The 13,008-nt window shown below is 33.0% G+C and overlaps 1 protein-coding gene across 4 annotated transcripts in view; it reads right to left on the bottom strand.

Annotated features, from left to right (window-relative positions):
* The window catches only part of LOC127850125 (calcium-dependent protein kinase C-like), a 160,061-nt gene that overhangs the window by 1,012 nt on the left and 146,041 nt on the right, over window positions 1-13,008 (bottom strand). For 3 of the 4 annotated variants that reach the window (XM_052382911.1, XM_052382915.1, XM_052382913.1), the window contains one exon: window positions 1,035-9,093. The exons of the other annotated variant lie outside the window; for it this stretch is intronic. In XM_052382911.1, coding sequence (XP_052238871.1) covers window positions 8,914-9,093 — 180 coding nt within the window. In that variant the 3' untranslated portion in view covers window positions 1,035-8,913. Of the gene's footprint in view, window positions 1-1,034; window positions 9,094-13,008 lie in introns of those variants that run through there. 4 annotated transcript variants of the gene reach the window in all.

Genomic DNA, 13,008 nt, shown 5'->3' on the forward strand with positions numbered 1-13,008 from the left:
ACCTGAATTTTGATATATTTATCACCAATATTCACAGTCTTTTTTCAAGAGTGATTCTGCTATCAGAGAACCATTCCATCCACATTTAAAATGCTGCAAACTCCATGTTGGTTCCATTAGCCAATATATACATATTGGTCTCAACATTTCTTCACATTGATCAATATTTGTGCTTGGGTTGATTCCTTTTAGTAGATTGAAAGATTCCTTCAGTAGATACAAAATGATCACTTTTTAAGATGCAGTAAATACCGTAAAATTTATCACATGCTATACCCTGTTTCCCATGTAAAACAACCATTACATATTTTTTTATATTACACATGTGTAATACAACATGTTTAAGCGTTTTAATTGGCTTAGTTTCGTTTATTGTCCAATCGCATTTTTTTATTTTGCTGAAATGACGTTTCAACGTCAAATGACGTCACGAAATGTAAACAACATTCGGGATTTATCATTATATTTGCGTAGATATTTATTTAATTTGCTCATTTAAAAGCATGTGATAAAAAAGATCTGACACTTGTTGTCATGTCATATCATATTTTATTAAACTCGTAAAAACAGGAAATTCGTGAGTAAGCTCGCGAAAGGCTCGCTTCATAAAAAATTCCTTAACTCGTTTAATAAAATATGGTATGATATGACAACTTGTGCCAGATCCTATATATACACTCAACAAAAGATATACCACGCCAGTTGTAAAGTTTTGTATTTTCAACAACCATGTTCGACACAATGACCCGAACTAATAACATTACAGAGAATTTTATATTGACATGTAAGCTGTAATTGAATCAAACAGCTGCATGCATTAATATGCTCATATAAAGAATTCTGAGTTAAATGTTAAATTTGACATTTCTGAAAGATGCTCTCATAACATACAGCAATTTTAAGTGAGTCATGGTATGCTATAACTGTTGTAGGACAATGCCAATCATCACCCGACTCTCCAACAACTGGTAGACATTCACATAATTATATGCACCGGTATAAAAAGCAATTCTGTGATTCAAAGAAATGACGAATAATGTGTTATTATTTATTGTAGTAAAGTAATAATATAATAATAATAATAATTAGATCAAAAGAGGAGTCATGAAATAAAACACAATATTTATAGTAAAGAACAAGGTTATGCATATCATAAATATGTGGAAGATAAAATAGAAAAAAAACACTGCGTAAGATTGGTAAAGTACTAAATGCATTTAAGATTAAACAGAAAAAATACTGCCTAAAATTAATGAAAATACTAAATGTATTAAGCTCACAGTATAAAATACAGCTTATTTTCAAAGATTAGTTCAATCTGAAATAATGACATGTGTATTTACTCTTACTTTATTATTTAAACATGGACAAATTAATGAACACAAAAGGATTTTATGAAACATTTATACTTGCATGTTAGTCTATTATAGCTAACTTTTTTTGTAAAATCATGTATAGCCTGAAAAACTTCTTCAAATACAAGAGAAATCATTAAAGGCAATGTCACACCTTTATAAATAAATAGTCTAGTGAATGTGTAAAATAAATTGTACACAAAACAGAAAATACCTACTTTTATCTAGAAGAAGCTATATAAGATGGTTTTGTTCAGGAATAAAAAAGCAAAATATGGTTGTTTTGATCAGGAGTCAAAGCAAAAGCTTAAGTTTGTGGTTTTGTTCAGATGTCCACACCAAAAACTAATCAAATGGTTTCCCAGGAATAGATTAACAAGACGGCCATGATGGCCCTGTATCGCTCCACTGTTTTTTTATGCGAAAAAAGCGTGCAATGCGCATGGGTTGAAATGTACTCAAGCATGTGACTTTCTCTTTCTATCCCTCGTCCCTGCACTGGGCCCTTAAAGTTGAAAGGGTGAGCATTTTTATATATGGAAAACATTACTACGGTGTTAACTAAACAGACTAAAAAGCCCAGGAATTGTCGCACAGGTCCTTTGCTTATAACGTAAGTACATTTATCTTTCCAAAAGATATTGTCGTTCTTTCTATTTCACATATTTTAAGATGCTGAAGATCACATCTACGCATGTTCTACAAGATTAATGAAAGTTCCTTCATTCAATCATGAATCTTTTTCCAAAATTCCAAAAAGTGTTTGTAGGTTTCAAAGTTTCTGTTACTTATATAGTTCATGACATATGCAAAATACCTAATGACGTAGATCACCTAAACTTTACTTCATTCTTGAGGCATTAGTGAGTGTAGCAGGATTGTTAACGTGGTGAAGAAATTGTTTATTGTACAAAGAAGATATTTGCCTGAGGAAACATAAAGTTACGAGTTTTTCAGGTTCATAAGGTGCCGAAAGGCAGTAGGAATGATAACTTTGCAGAGGTTGTTTGTTAAACAAAGTAAATGTTTATGAGACAAAAAATTGAATTATAATTCATCAAGATGTTGCGATCATGGCAACACTACTTGCATATGGCGTGAGGTTTAAAGAGATATCATGATAAACAATTAGCTTGACCTAACTTTCCTTGACTTTTTCCATCTGACGTTCCAATAGACCATAACTCCTTCTGAAGAGTTTCTTTTCGTTTTGAAAACAGGACTAACGGTTTCAAAAAGGAGAAATTGCTCATGATGAGCAATTTCTCCTTTTATCACAATGATTTCTACCCCACCCAGCCAATTTATAAATAGTATTTTACAATATTACTTCTTGTCTGCAATCTCTTTCAATTTGGGGCAGTCCAAAATGTGTCGTTTGGTAAAGGGTTAACATTTATGGATAGTTAACATGTTGGCCTACCTTTCACGCTCGACATGTATGCATTTATCTCTTATAATTAAAAAGTTATTCCAAGTGTATTTTGATAAACTTTTAGTTTGAGAAGCAAATAGTTTATTCATCCCAATTTAATGAATAAATAGCAAAAACGCATAAACATGCAAAGTTCAACGACTTCCTGTGGCCATGGTTTTTTAAAATTAAATTTTCTTGAACAACTTTTTAATGGGAGCCTTCAAGAGATAAATTTGGCCCCAGGGGCATAATTTGAACAAACTTGGTAGAGAAATATAAGATGTCACTACATACCAAATTTGGTAGCCCTAGGCCCAATGGTTATGGAAAGGAAGATTTTTAAAGTTGGCACAAATGAGGATTTATATAAGCATATGTTCAGTTTTGTGACCCCCGGGGCAGGGTCAAATTTAAGCCCACTAGGGGAATAATTTGAACAAATTTGGAAGAGGACTATTAGATGTCACAACATACCAAATTTAGTAGCCCTAGGCTCTATAATTATGAACAAGAAGATTTTTAAAGTTTGCACAAAATAGGCCTTATTTAAGCATATGTTCATTTTTGTGACCCCTGGGGCAGGTTCAAATTTGACCCCAGCGGCTTAATTTGAACAAACTTGGTAGAGAACTTTAAGATTTTAATACATACCAAATTTGGTAGAAATACGCCCAATTGGTATGGACAGGAAGATTTTGAAAGTTTGCACAAAATAGGCCCAATATAAGCATATGTTCAATTTTGTGACCCCTGAGGAACGGTAAAATTTGATCCCAGGGGCTTAATTTGAACAAACTTGGTAGAGGACTATAAGATGTCACTACATACCAAATTTGGTAGCCCTATGCCATACGGTTATGGACAAAAAGATTTTTAAAGTTAGCACAAAATAGGCCCCATATAAGCATATGTTCAATTTTGTGACCCATGGGGAACGGTCAAATTTGATCCCAGGGGCTTAATTTGAACAAACTTGGTAGAGGACTATTAGATGTCACTACATACCAAATTTGGTAGCCCTATGCCATACGGTTATGGACAAGAGATTTTTAAAGTTTGCACAAAATAGTGCATGTTCATTTTTGTGACCCCCGGGGCAGGGTCAAATTTGACCCCAGGGGCATAATTTGAACAAACAAAGTAGAGAACTATTAAATGTCACTACATACCAAATGTGGTAGCACTAGGCCCAATGGTTATGGACAAGATTTTTAAAGTTTGCACAAAATAAGCTTTATATAAGCATATGTTCAATTTATTGACCCCCGGGGCGGGTTCAATTTGACCCCAGGGGCAAAGTTTGAACAAATTTGAAAGAGGTTCACCCCAGGAACATTTGTGAGAAGTTTTATCAGAATTGGACTAGTAGTTTAGGAGAAGATGTTTAAAGAAAAAGGAAACGCACGGACGCACAACGGACACAGGACCATGACATAAGCCCGGCTGGCCTCTGGTCAGTGGAGCTAAAAACTAAGGGTTAGGTCACAACAGGGGTGAAGCCCAGGAATAGAGTAAAAAGCTAAATTTTATAGTTTTGTTCATGAATTATGACTAAGGCTAAATATTGGGATACTGCTTATGAATCCAGACATAAGCTAAATATAATAGTTATGTTCTGTTCTTGAATAAATATAAATGCTTAATAACTTGTACTGAGAAGCATGCTTAATAAGGTGGGTAAGTTCAGAAATCAAGACATACGCTTAATATAGCTGTTTTATGCTGGTGCCTAGATCAAAATCTTAACAAGGTTGTTATGTTTTTGAATTATGACAAAAGCTAGAAAAGTTTTTGAATTCAGACATTATGAAACAGGAGGGCCTGAAAGGCCCAAAGTTGCTCACCTGAGTTAACAAGATATTACTGGGACAAATCTTCTGACCAAGTTTCATGAAGATCGGAAAATAAATGTGGCCTCTAACAAGGTTTTACTATAGGCATATAAGGAAAATGCCCCGCCCCCTGGCAACCATGTTTTTCAACCAACCGGCATCATTTTTGAACTCTTTGAAGATATTATCAGGATGAATCTTCTGACCAAGTTTCATGAAGATCGGGCAGTTAATGTGGCCTCTAGAGTGTTAACAAGATTTTACTATAGCCATATAAGAAAAAATACCCCGCCCCTTGGAAGCCATGTTTTTCAAGCAAACATACGGGTAATTATTTTAAAACTCATCCAAGATATCATTGAGACCAATCTTCTGACCAAATTTCATGAAGATTGGACAATAAATGTGGCCTCTAGAAAGTTAACAAGGCAAATGTTGACCCGCACGACGGACGACGCACGACGGACAAAAAGCGATCACAAAAGCTCACCATGAGCACAATGTGCTCAGGAGAGCTAAAATACACAATAAGATTAGTTTTGTTTGCCTGTTCATTTTTTGTTCAAGCATTCAAGCTTTATGCCATTAAGCAATGTTCTAATTTTTTGCTGATTTTGATTCATTCAAAATACATTTTCAAAGCAAATAAATAAATGATAAAAATGTGCACATTGACAGTATGTGTTTCTATGGCACACCTATTACGAGTAATACATTAATGCACATGTATAACATGATCAAGTCAAACTCAGTGAAAACCAAACCTAAAATGTATCTATTAATGTAATATATTTCACTTTAAGGGCCATTTCTGTAGTAAATCGAATCCTGAACAATATACTGAATACAGTAATATGTATGATGCTTCATTCACAAAAATTTAATTTTATATTAAACAATTTAAAGGGGTGTGAGGATACAATTTTGGAATAAAGAGCAACTTCTCAGCAAGTATCAAAACTGCTTGCTCAATTCTCAAATCATGCTAAAATGGGTCTTATGTCATTTGCAGCTAGCATAGCTCCAGACCAGCCTGCGCATCCACAAGTCTGGTCAGGAGCCAACCTGTCCGCTAATAAAGTAATATCTTTATAATATCTTTTTCCAAATGCCAAATATTAAGCAGAGTATAACTAACATTTGATTATAAACTAACATGAAACTATTTTATCACAAGAACTCGCTAAGATAGAAATATGTTTGTTCCAACATGAAACATACTGAAACAACTAAATATTGTATTGATATGACCAAGGTAACAACAAACGAACAAAATACATCTTTGATAAATTCTCTTAAAAAGACTTTGAAATATAAATACAAAATTAACATAATTATATTTAAATTGACATTGCACAAACTGATATATTTAAAAATCGTATCCACATGGTATTTAATAAATTAAACGATAAGTCTGTTGTATTCTATTAATTCATTATTAAATGTAGAACAATATTGAATGTTAATAACACAACAACTCTCAAATGCTTGTTACAAACCTAAGACACCACAAAAAAACAAAATTTTCTTCAAGCATTTACAGAACAGGATAGAATTGAGGTTATCTGGTAGATTGCAGTAAATTACATTTTCTTTACTTTATTGTCTTTTTAATTAGTTTTTTTTTAATTTAAAAAAAAATACCAAACATGCACATAGGTACATGCCAAATAACGCAGAGCTCAATAGCTATAAATCAGAACAAAATGAACCACAAATCAAGACTTGCAGCTCATATGTTTTCAAAGCCTGCAAAATACACTTTATTTATACACATGTATCACTGCTTGGTTTAATTCTCCATAATACAATAAATAGGACACAAAATGAAAATTAAAAGCAATATTAAAACATGAAAATATGAGAATGCTTAATTGTCATAGTTTGAGGTTCTAAAAATGAACTTAGAGCAAATACAGGGGTAAGTAACACATTTATACATGTGAGCAGCACTTTGGGAACAACTGGACTTAATGTATGGGCGTAAAGTTTCAATCCATATCAGCATAGACTTGATTTGCATTAAGAAGAGCCTTCCTTAAACAGAAAAATACTATAACAGCATTAAGTGTCATCCTAGAATACTTTAACAGCATTAAGTGTCATCCTAGAATACTATAACAGCATTAAGTGTCATCCTAGAATACTATAACAGCATTAAGTGTCATCCTAGAATACTATAACAGCATTAAGTGTCATCCTAGAATACTATAACAGCATTAAGTGTCATCCTAGAATACTATAACAGCATTAAGTGTCATCCTAGAATACTTTAACAGCATTAAGTGTCATCCTAGAATACTATAAAAGCATTAAGTGTCGTCCTAGAATACTTTAACAGCATTAAGTGTCATCATAGAATACTTTAACAGCATTAAGTGTCATCCTAGAATACTATAACAGCATTAAGTGTCATCCTAGAATACTTTAACAGCATTAAGTGTCATCCTAGAATACTATAAAAGCATTAAGTGCCATCCTAGAATACTATAACAGCATTAAGTGTCCTCCTAGAATACTATAACAGCATTAAGTGTCATCCTAGAATACTTTAACAGCATTAAGTGTCATCCTAGAATACTATAACAGCATTAAGTGCCATCCTAGAATACTATAACAGCATTAAGTGTCATCCTAGAATACTTTAACAGCATTAAGTGTCATCCTAGAATATTATAACAGCATTAAGTGTCATCCTAGAATACTATAAAAGCATTAAGTGTCATCCAAGAATACTTTAACAGCATTAAGTGTCATCCTAGAATACTATAAAAGCATTAAGTGCCATCCTAGAATACTATAACAGCATTAAGTGTCGTCCTAGAATACTATAACAGCATTAAGTGTCATCCTAGAATACTATAACAGCATTAAGTGCCATCCTAGAATACTATAACAGCATTAAGTGTCATCCTAGATACTATAACAGCATTAAGTGTCATCCGTGAATACTATAACAGCATTAAGTGCCATCCTAGAATACTATAACAGCATTAAGTGTCGTCCTAGAATACTATAACAGCATTAAGTGTCATCCTAGATTGACCTGTAAAGACTGCACATGCTAATCTGAGACAACACTTTATCCAAATGCATTAAGCCTGGTTTTCCCAAAGCAAGACTCAATTATTTTACTCCATCAAATAAAAGTACCATCAGAAAGTAAAACAAAGGAAGAGATGTCAACAACATTGAGCCATTGTCAGTGCAAAACATGATACAGAAAATGTTCATAGTGATGAGGTAATGTATAAAAATGCATAGATTATTATGTCAATATTGAAAACATTTTGCACTAATTCTGGGCAAACAGGTATTTCTGCCTTAACATCACCAATTTACAGACATTTAGCGGCATGAATTCCAAAATTCTAAGATGACGGTGATGGGTTTATGCAAAGAAGGAAAAAACCCTTTTTCTATTTGTTCTTACTAAGAAGAGTGGTTATAAAATTGCACTTAAAAAGAACAACAAAGAGACATCCCTCCTTGTAGAAAGGTGGATTTTTTAAAATTAAAGACTGATTTTTTTGGAAAATATAAATGTGATATTTAATGTACTGATATATGACGAATACTGTTCAATGTGTAGCAAATGTATACTGAGTGATTAGTTACTATGAAAAAATATATATAGGAAATTAATAACACTGATGATTTTTACATTAACATTCTAACAGAGACGGTGAAATGGGCAAAAAGTACACACATCAAATACATGTAGATGAGAAAAGAAAACAGTTCAATATGCATTTAAGTAAAAAAATGAAGAACATTACTAAATCTCATACCATATCAAAATCTATGACAACAATAACATTCTGCAAAAAACTGACTTTTACATATGATGTGACGATTTATGAACAAAAGACATAAGCATTCCTTATGGTGAACACTTATCAGGAAGTAACAACCAATGCTTCATACAAAAAAAAACATTTTTCTCCATTGTTTGATTATCTTTCTTCATCTTCAGATGTAACTTCTTTTCAAACTTTCAGTCGTAGCACCAAATAGAATTTCGCACTGGTTTCATTTAATTGATTCAACCTCCAGAAAAAGGGGTGAAAACAAGGTGAACACAATCTGAGTTCACAAGAGAAAAAAACACATCTCAAATGCTTTAGGTAAGGACAATATATATGTCCATTTTATGTTTGTTTGGCAACATGGTGTAGAATAGGAATACTTCCAAGAAGTTACCTCCAGGCATTTGTCACAACCACACAAACACTTTTAAGGTAAGAAAACATTCTTAAAATGGCCTCCAATTACACTCGGCCCCCTGATTGATAGAGTAAAAAATCTTTCAGAAATGATGTACAGCAGCCAATGAGCTGGCGAGGGGCTGGTAGTAAGGATTGCAATAAGAGAAGTTATAGAAGGCACTTTCATCGATGTTCATTATAACCAAACTATCTGTAGGTGTCAGCTTGAACGCAGACTTGGTGAACATCTTATCAAAGTTCTCCGCCTTCTTTGGATCTTGCTGTAAAATTGACAGAAAAGAAAAGACACAAAATTACAGGTATCAACCAAAGAAAGACTGAAATAGCAACCAAATGAAAAACATACATATAGACATGTTATACACGTGTGCACAGAGATAAGGCCAAATGAACCTGATGCCATTCATAATATTTATCTTGACAAATGCTTTTGCAAGAGTTTACCCTTTACCACTTAGATAAATATTTAACCCTTTACCACTTAAAAACAAATTTTGACGCATTTGTAGTCCCTTAGAAAGGTATAATGAAAGACCTTTCTTACTAGATTCAAGTTTTTAAGGCTTCATCTCCAAACCTTAAATACTGATGAGCAGCAAACAGCATAAAACCTGAACAGACTGTGAGTTATATGCAGGCCGTTCTGGTTTTATGCTGGTTGCAAAAGCCATTTTTTTTCTTTGCTTCTTATGGGGTAAAGGGTAAAAGAAAGTTTAAAATTAAGATCTTAGTAGTTTTCTTTTCAGTTGAAAACCAAATCATGACAAGATAGGAAATGAAAGAGAAATTTTATCATGCGCTCTTGTAGTCAGCACAGGCTAGCATGCCAAGATATATTTGAATGAAATCAAGAGCAAGATTAATCAAAATTAAAGTCATATTCATATTAAATATTAGGTATATATTTAAATATCTTTGCATTAAGTCCTATATATTCCTACCAAAAACCCACCCACATTCAAATGCTTGTCAAATTGCAGCAAAATTGTTACAAAATAATGTTGACCATTAATTTAAACACCTGACATTGCATAAAAGATGTAGAATTTAATGCTGCATATATACATTATGAACATGGTGTATTAAAATGTACCTTTTCTATTATTATTCTACTCAAAACGTTGTGTTTTTTTTTAGATTATATAATCCAGACTACAACACAATAATTATTATACTTTGTTATGATGTGTTTGGGCAATAATGCAATAAGACAAATAACAAATTAATGTTAATAGATATGTTTTCCAAAATTGAATTAGTCTTAACCATTATTAGAGGAACTGGTTTAAAAAATAATTGCAGTGCATAATTTTTACTTGCATTTGTCAACTTATTTGGATTATTATTTGAACTAATAATTGTATTAATTGTAATGACGTTAAAAAATGATATTTATATATATTTTAAATCTGAATGTGAGTGAAGTAAATTTAAATAAATTAACATGTTCTTATGCTTACTATATTGTTGTTTATTTTATAAATGACAATAATATGTTGGTTTTATAAAAGACTCATATCACAAGATTTCATTAATTGCTGGCAGTGACCAGTTTGGCATTCAGGTAATGCAAGCACATAATCTGTACCTTTCCTTTGGTGAACGATTTTGTGACAGTTAAAACAAGACATTTCTACAGAGTATGTATGCCATTGTCTCAAACCCCCATTTAAGGTAAAACAAGCTGTTTTATGGTCAATTTGGACTTTTGACCTTTAAGTGTGACTTTTTGAGGTAGGGTCACCGATGTTAAATGCAACAAATTGTGTTATGCTGATTCATTATAAAATCCATATATACATGGCAAAGTTATGAGTGAGACAGGAATGTTCTATCTGGTGTATGGCCAGATTTGAATACAAAAGAATAATTTTTCAGAAAAAAAAATCAAAATTGGCCTGGTGTAATTTAGAGAAATGTTAGAAGGACAGTGGTCAAAAAATGCATCCCAAAGATTGGTTGCTCAGGGGAGCTAAAAAGATCTGTTTTAATTTCCAAAGAAGAAATGTTATAGAAATATATTCATTTTGTTATACCAACATTACAGTCTTGCAAAACGATTCTCTGTTGTTGTTTTTCAACATTCAAAGTTTTACACATTTTCATTATATAGTTAAATCTATTACAATGATGTTCAGCTAAGAATTGCAAAGTGCTTGAGGATTTGGAATGTGAGGTGGTGACTTTGTATCATCAAATGTGTTGTCCACCTTAAACATCATTTATATAACCGTTGTATGAAGATTACAATCTGAAATGGCAGACAGAAATCAGCTCTTCACATTATCATGCAATGTTATCAGATAGTAAAACTTGAAGAGATTGTTATCCTATCCAGACATAGGCCTGGGATGGCAACTTTCCACAGAACCTCCAAGAATCTGGAATTGTTGATCTCTCAAACAGGAACAAGCAAGATTCAAAGTGTTGAATAAAGAATGTTAAGTTATTTACAAAAAGAACACTTTAAAAAAAAGATTCTTGATGATAGCAAAATATTTTCAACCATATTGTGTAGATATTTGGATACATACATTTTACGATTCAACCCAATCCCAGATTATCCAGAATAATAACAATATACTTTTCATAAGCAAAATCTGGCAAATATTGATTATGTGTGTGTATTTCCAAGTTTAAAAGGTCCATTGACACCTGAGGTTGCAATATTAGAGGCCCCTGAGTGTGTTCCAGCACCCCTGCTTAATGTAGAAACTTATTGGACACAAGGAATGTGGGACAAGTCTTTTTCTTAAGAAAGGGATGTAGTTGATACTTGTTCGTAATTTCATTTCATTGTTCCTCAAAAAGTTGCTCTGGTCTCTTTCCTACCATTGAGTAATTAAATGGTAATTAAATTGAATGCGTTTTAATTCCCTTTAATTTTTGTTTAATTTTAGTTGCAATGCTATGAGGTTAAATGTTGTTTACACTTATATGTATCATGAATATTGCTGGGCCAAGTGTGAGGTTGAGCTCTCTAATACCAGTTGAACCCCCCAGCTTTATTCTTATTTGTGTTTATGTTTTGTATTGTGCTGTTTGGTAATGTTTTGGCAATTGGTTACTTGCCTTAAATAAAGGACTAACTAATTGTATATAATGAGAATGCAATTCTGCTCCAGCAGCTGGAGTTTCATTTCTTTATATAGATTTATAAAATTATAACAGCAATTACCACCTCTTTAGTTTATACTTCAGCATATGATTTTGTGCTGTGTGGGGACACAGAATTACCAAGATGTGGGAAAACCTATCTTCCAGTATGGTGACCACCAGCCAATTTCACATGTACAGAGAACTAATTTAACCCATGTCACCTGTGTGCAAAGCCCGTGTACAAAACAATGTGCTAATGGGACAGCCCCTAATATTGACATTTAATGTATATCTTTAACACCTAAACAGACATGTTCAAAGCCATAAATTGTATTGAGGGTTGCAGGAATTACAATAACATTGAATTTTAATAAATAATAAAAACCTAGGCATCATCTAGATACAACTTCTGACCAAGTTTGGTGAAGCTCAGATGAAAACTACTTGAATTAGAGAGCGGACACCATGCTAAATGTTTAAAACGCACCCCGTGACCTAGTTTTTGACCCGACATGACCCATATTTGAACTTGACCTAGACATCATCTAGATACAACATCTGACCAAGTTTGGTGACGATCGGATGAAAACAACTTGAATTAGAGAGTGGACACTTAATACGGACCGACAGACAGACCGACCGACAGACAAGCTCACTCCTATATACCCCCCTAAACTTCGTTTGTGGGGGTATAATTATATTGATGAATGAATAGATCATGGGAAGTAAAATTTATTATTTTAAGAAGCTAATTGATTTGTTTAGTCTCAGGATAATTTTTTATGATAATAAATTCCGCTTGCTAAAGGTTATTGTGACTAATTTTCTAGTTGCAAAGTATTTAACTGCTTTATTTTCACCATGTCTGGAGCCATTTCCTAAGTTAAGAGTGAAAAGATAAATGGGAAATGGTAAAAACATGGACAAATGTTTTTGTATAACCACATACAGCGCACAAACACAAACATGATGGGCATGATGGCCCTTAAGCACACACCTTAAGCAAGTTCACAATCACAAGTTGTTGAAGACTTGACCTTGTGAACTAGTTTTTTACTACACTTGACCCAGATTCA

The sequence above is a fragment of the Dreissena polymorpha genome, chromosome 11 (assembly GCF_020536995.1).
Source record: "Dreissena polymorpha isolate Duluth1 chromosome 11, UMN_Dpol_1.0, whole genome shotgun sequence".
In the NCBI taxonomy this organism is placed as follows: Eukaryota; Metazoa; Mollusca; class Bivalvia; order Myida; family Dreissenidae; genus Dreissena; species Dreissena polymorpha.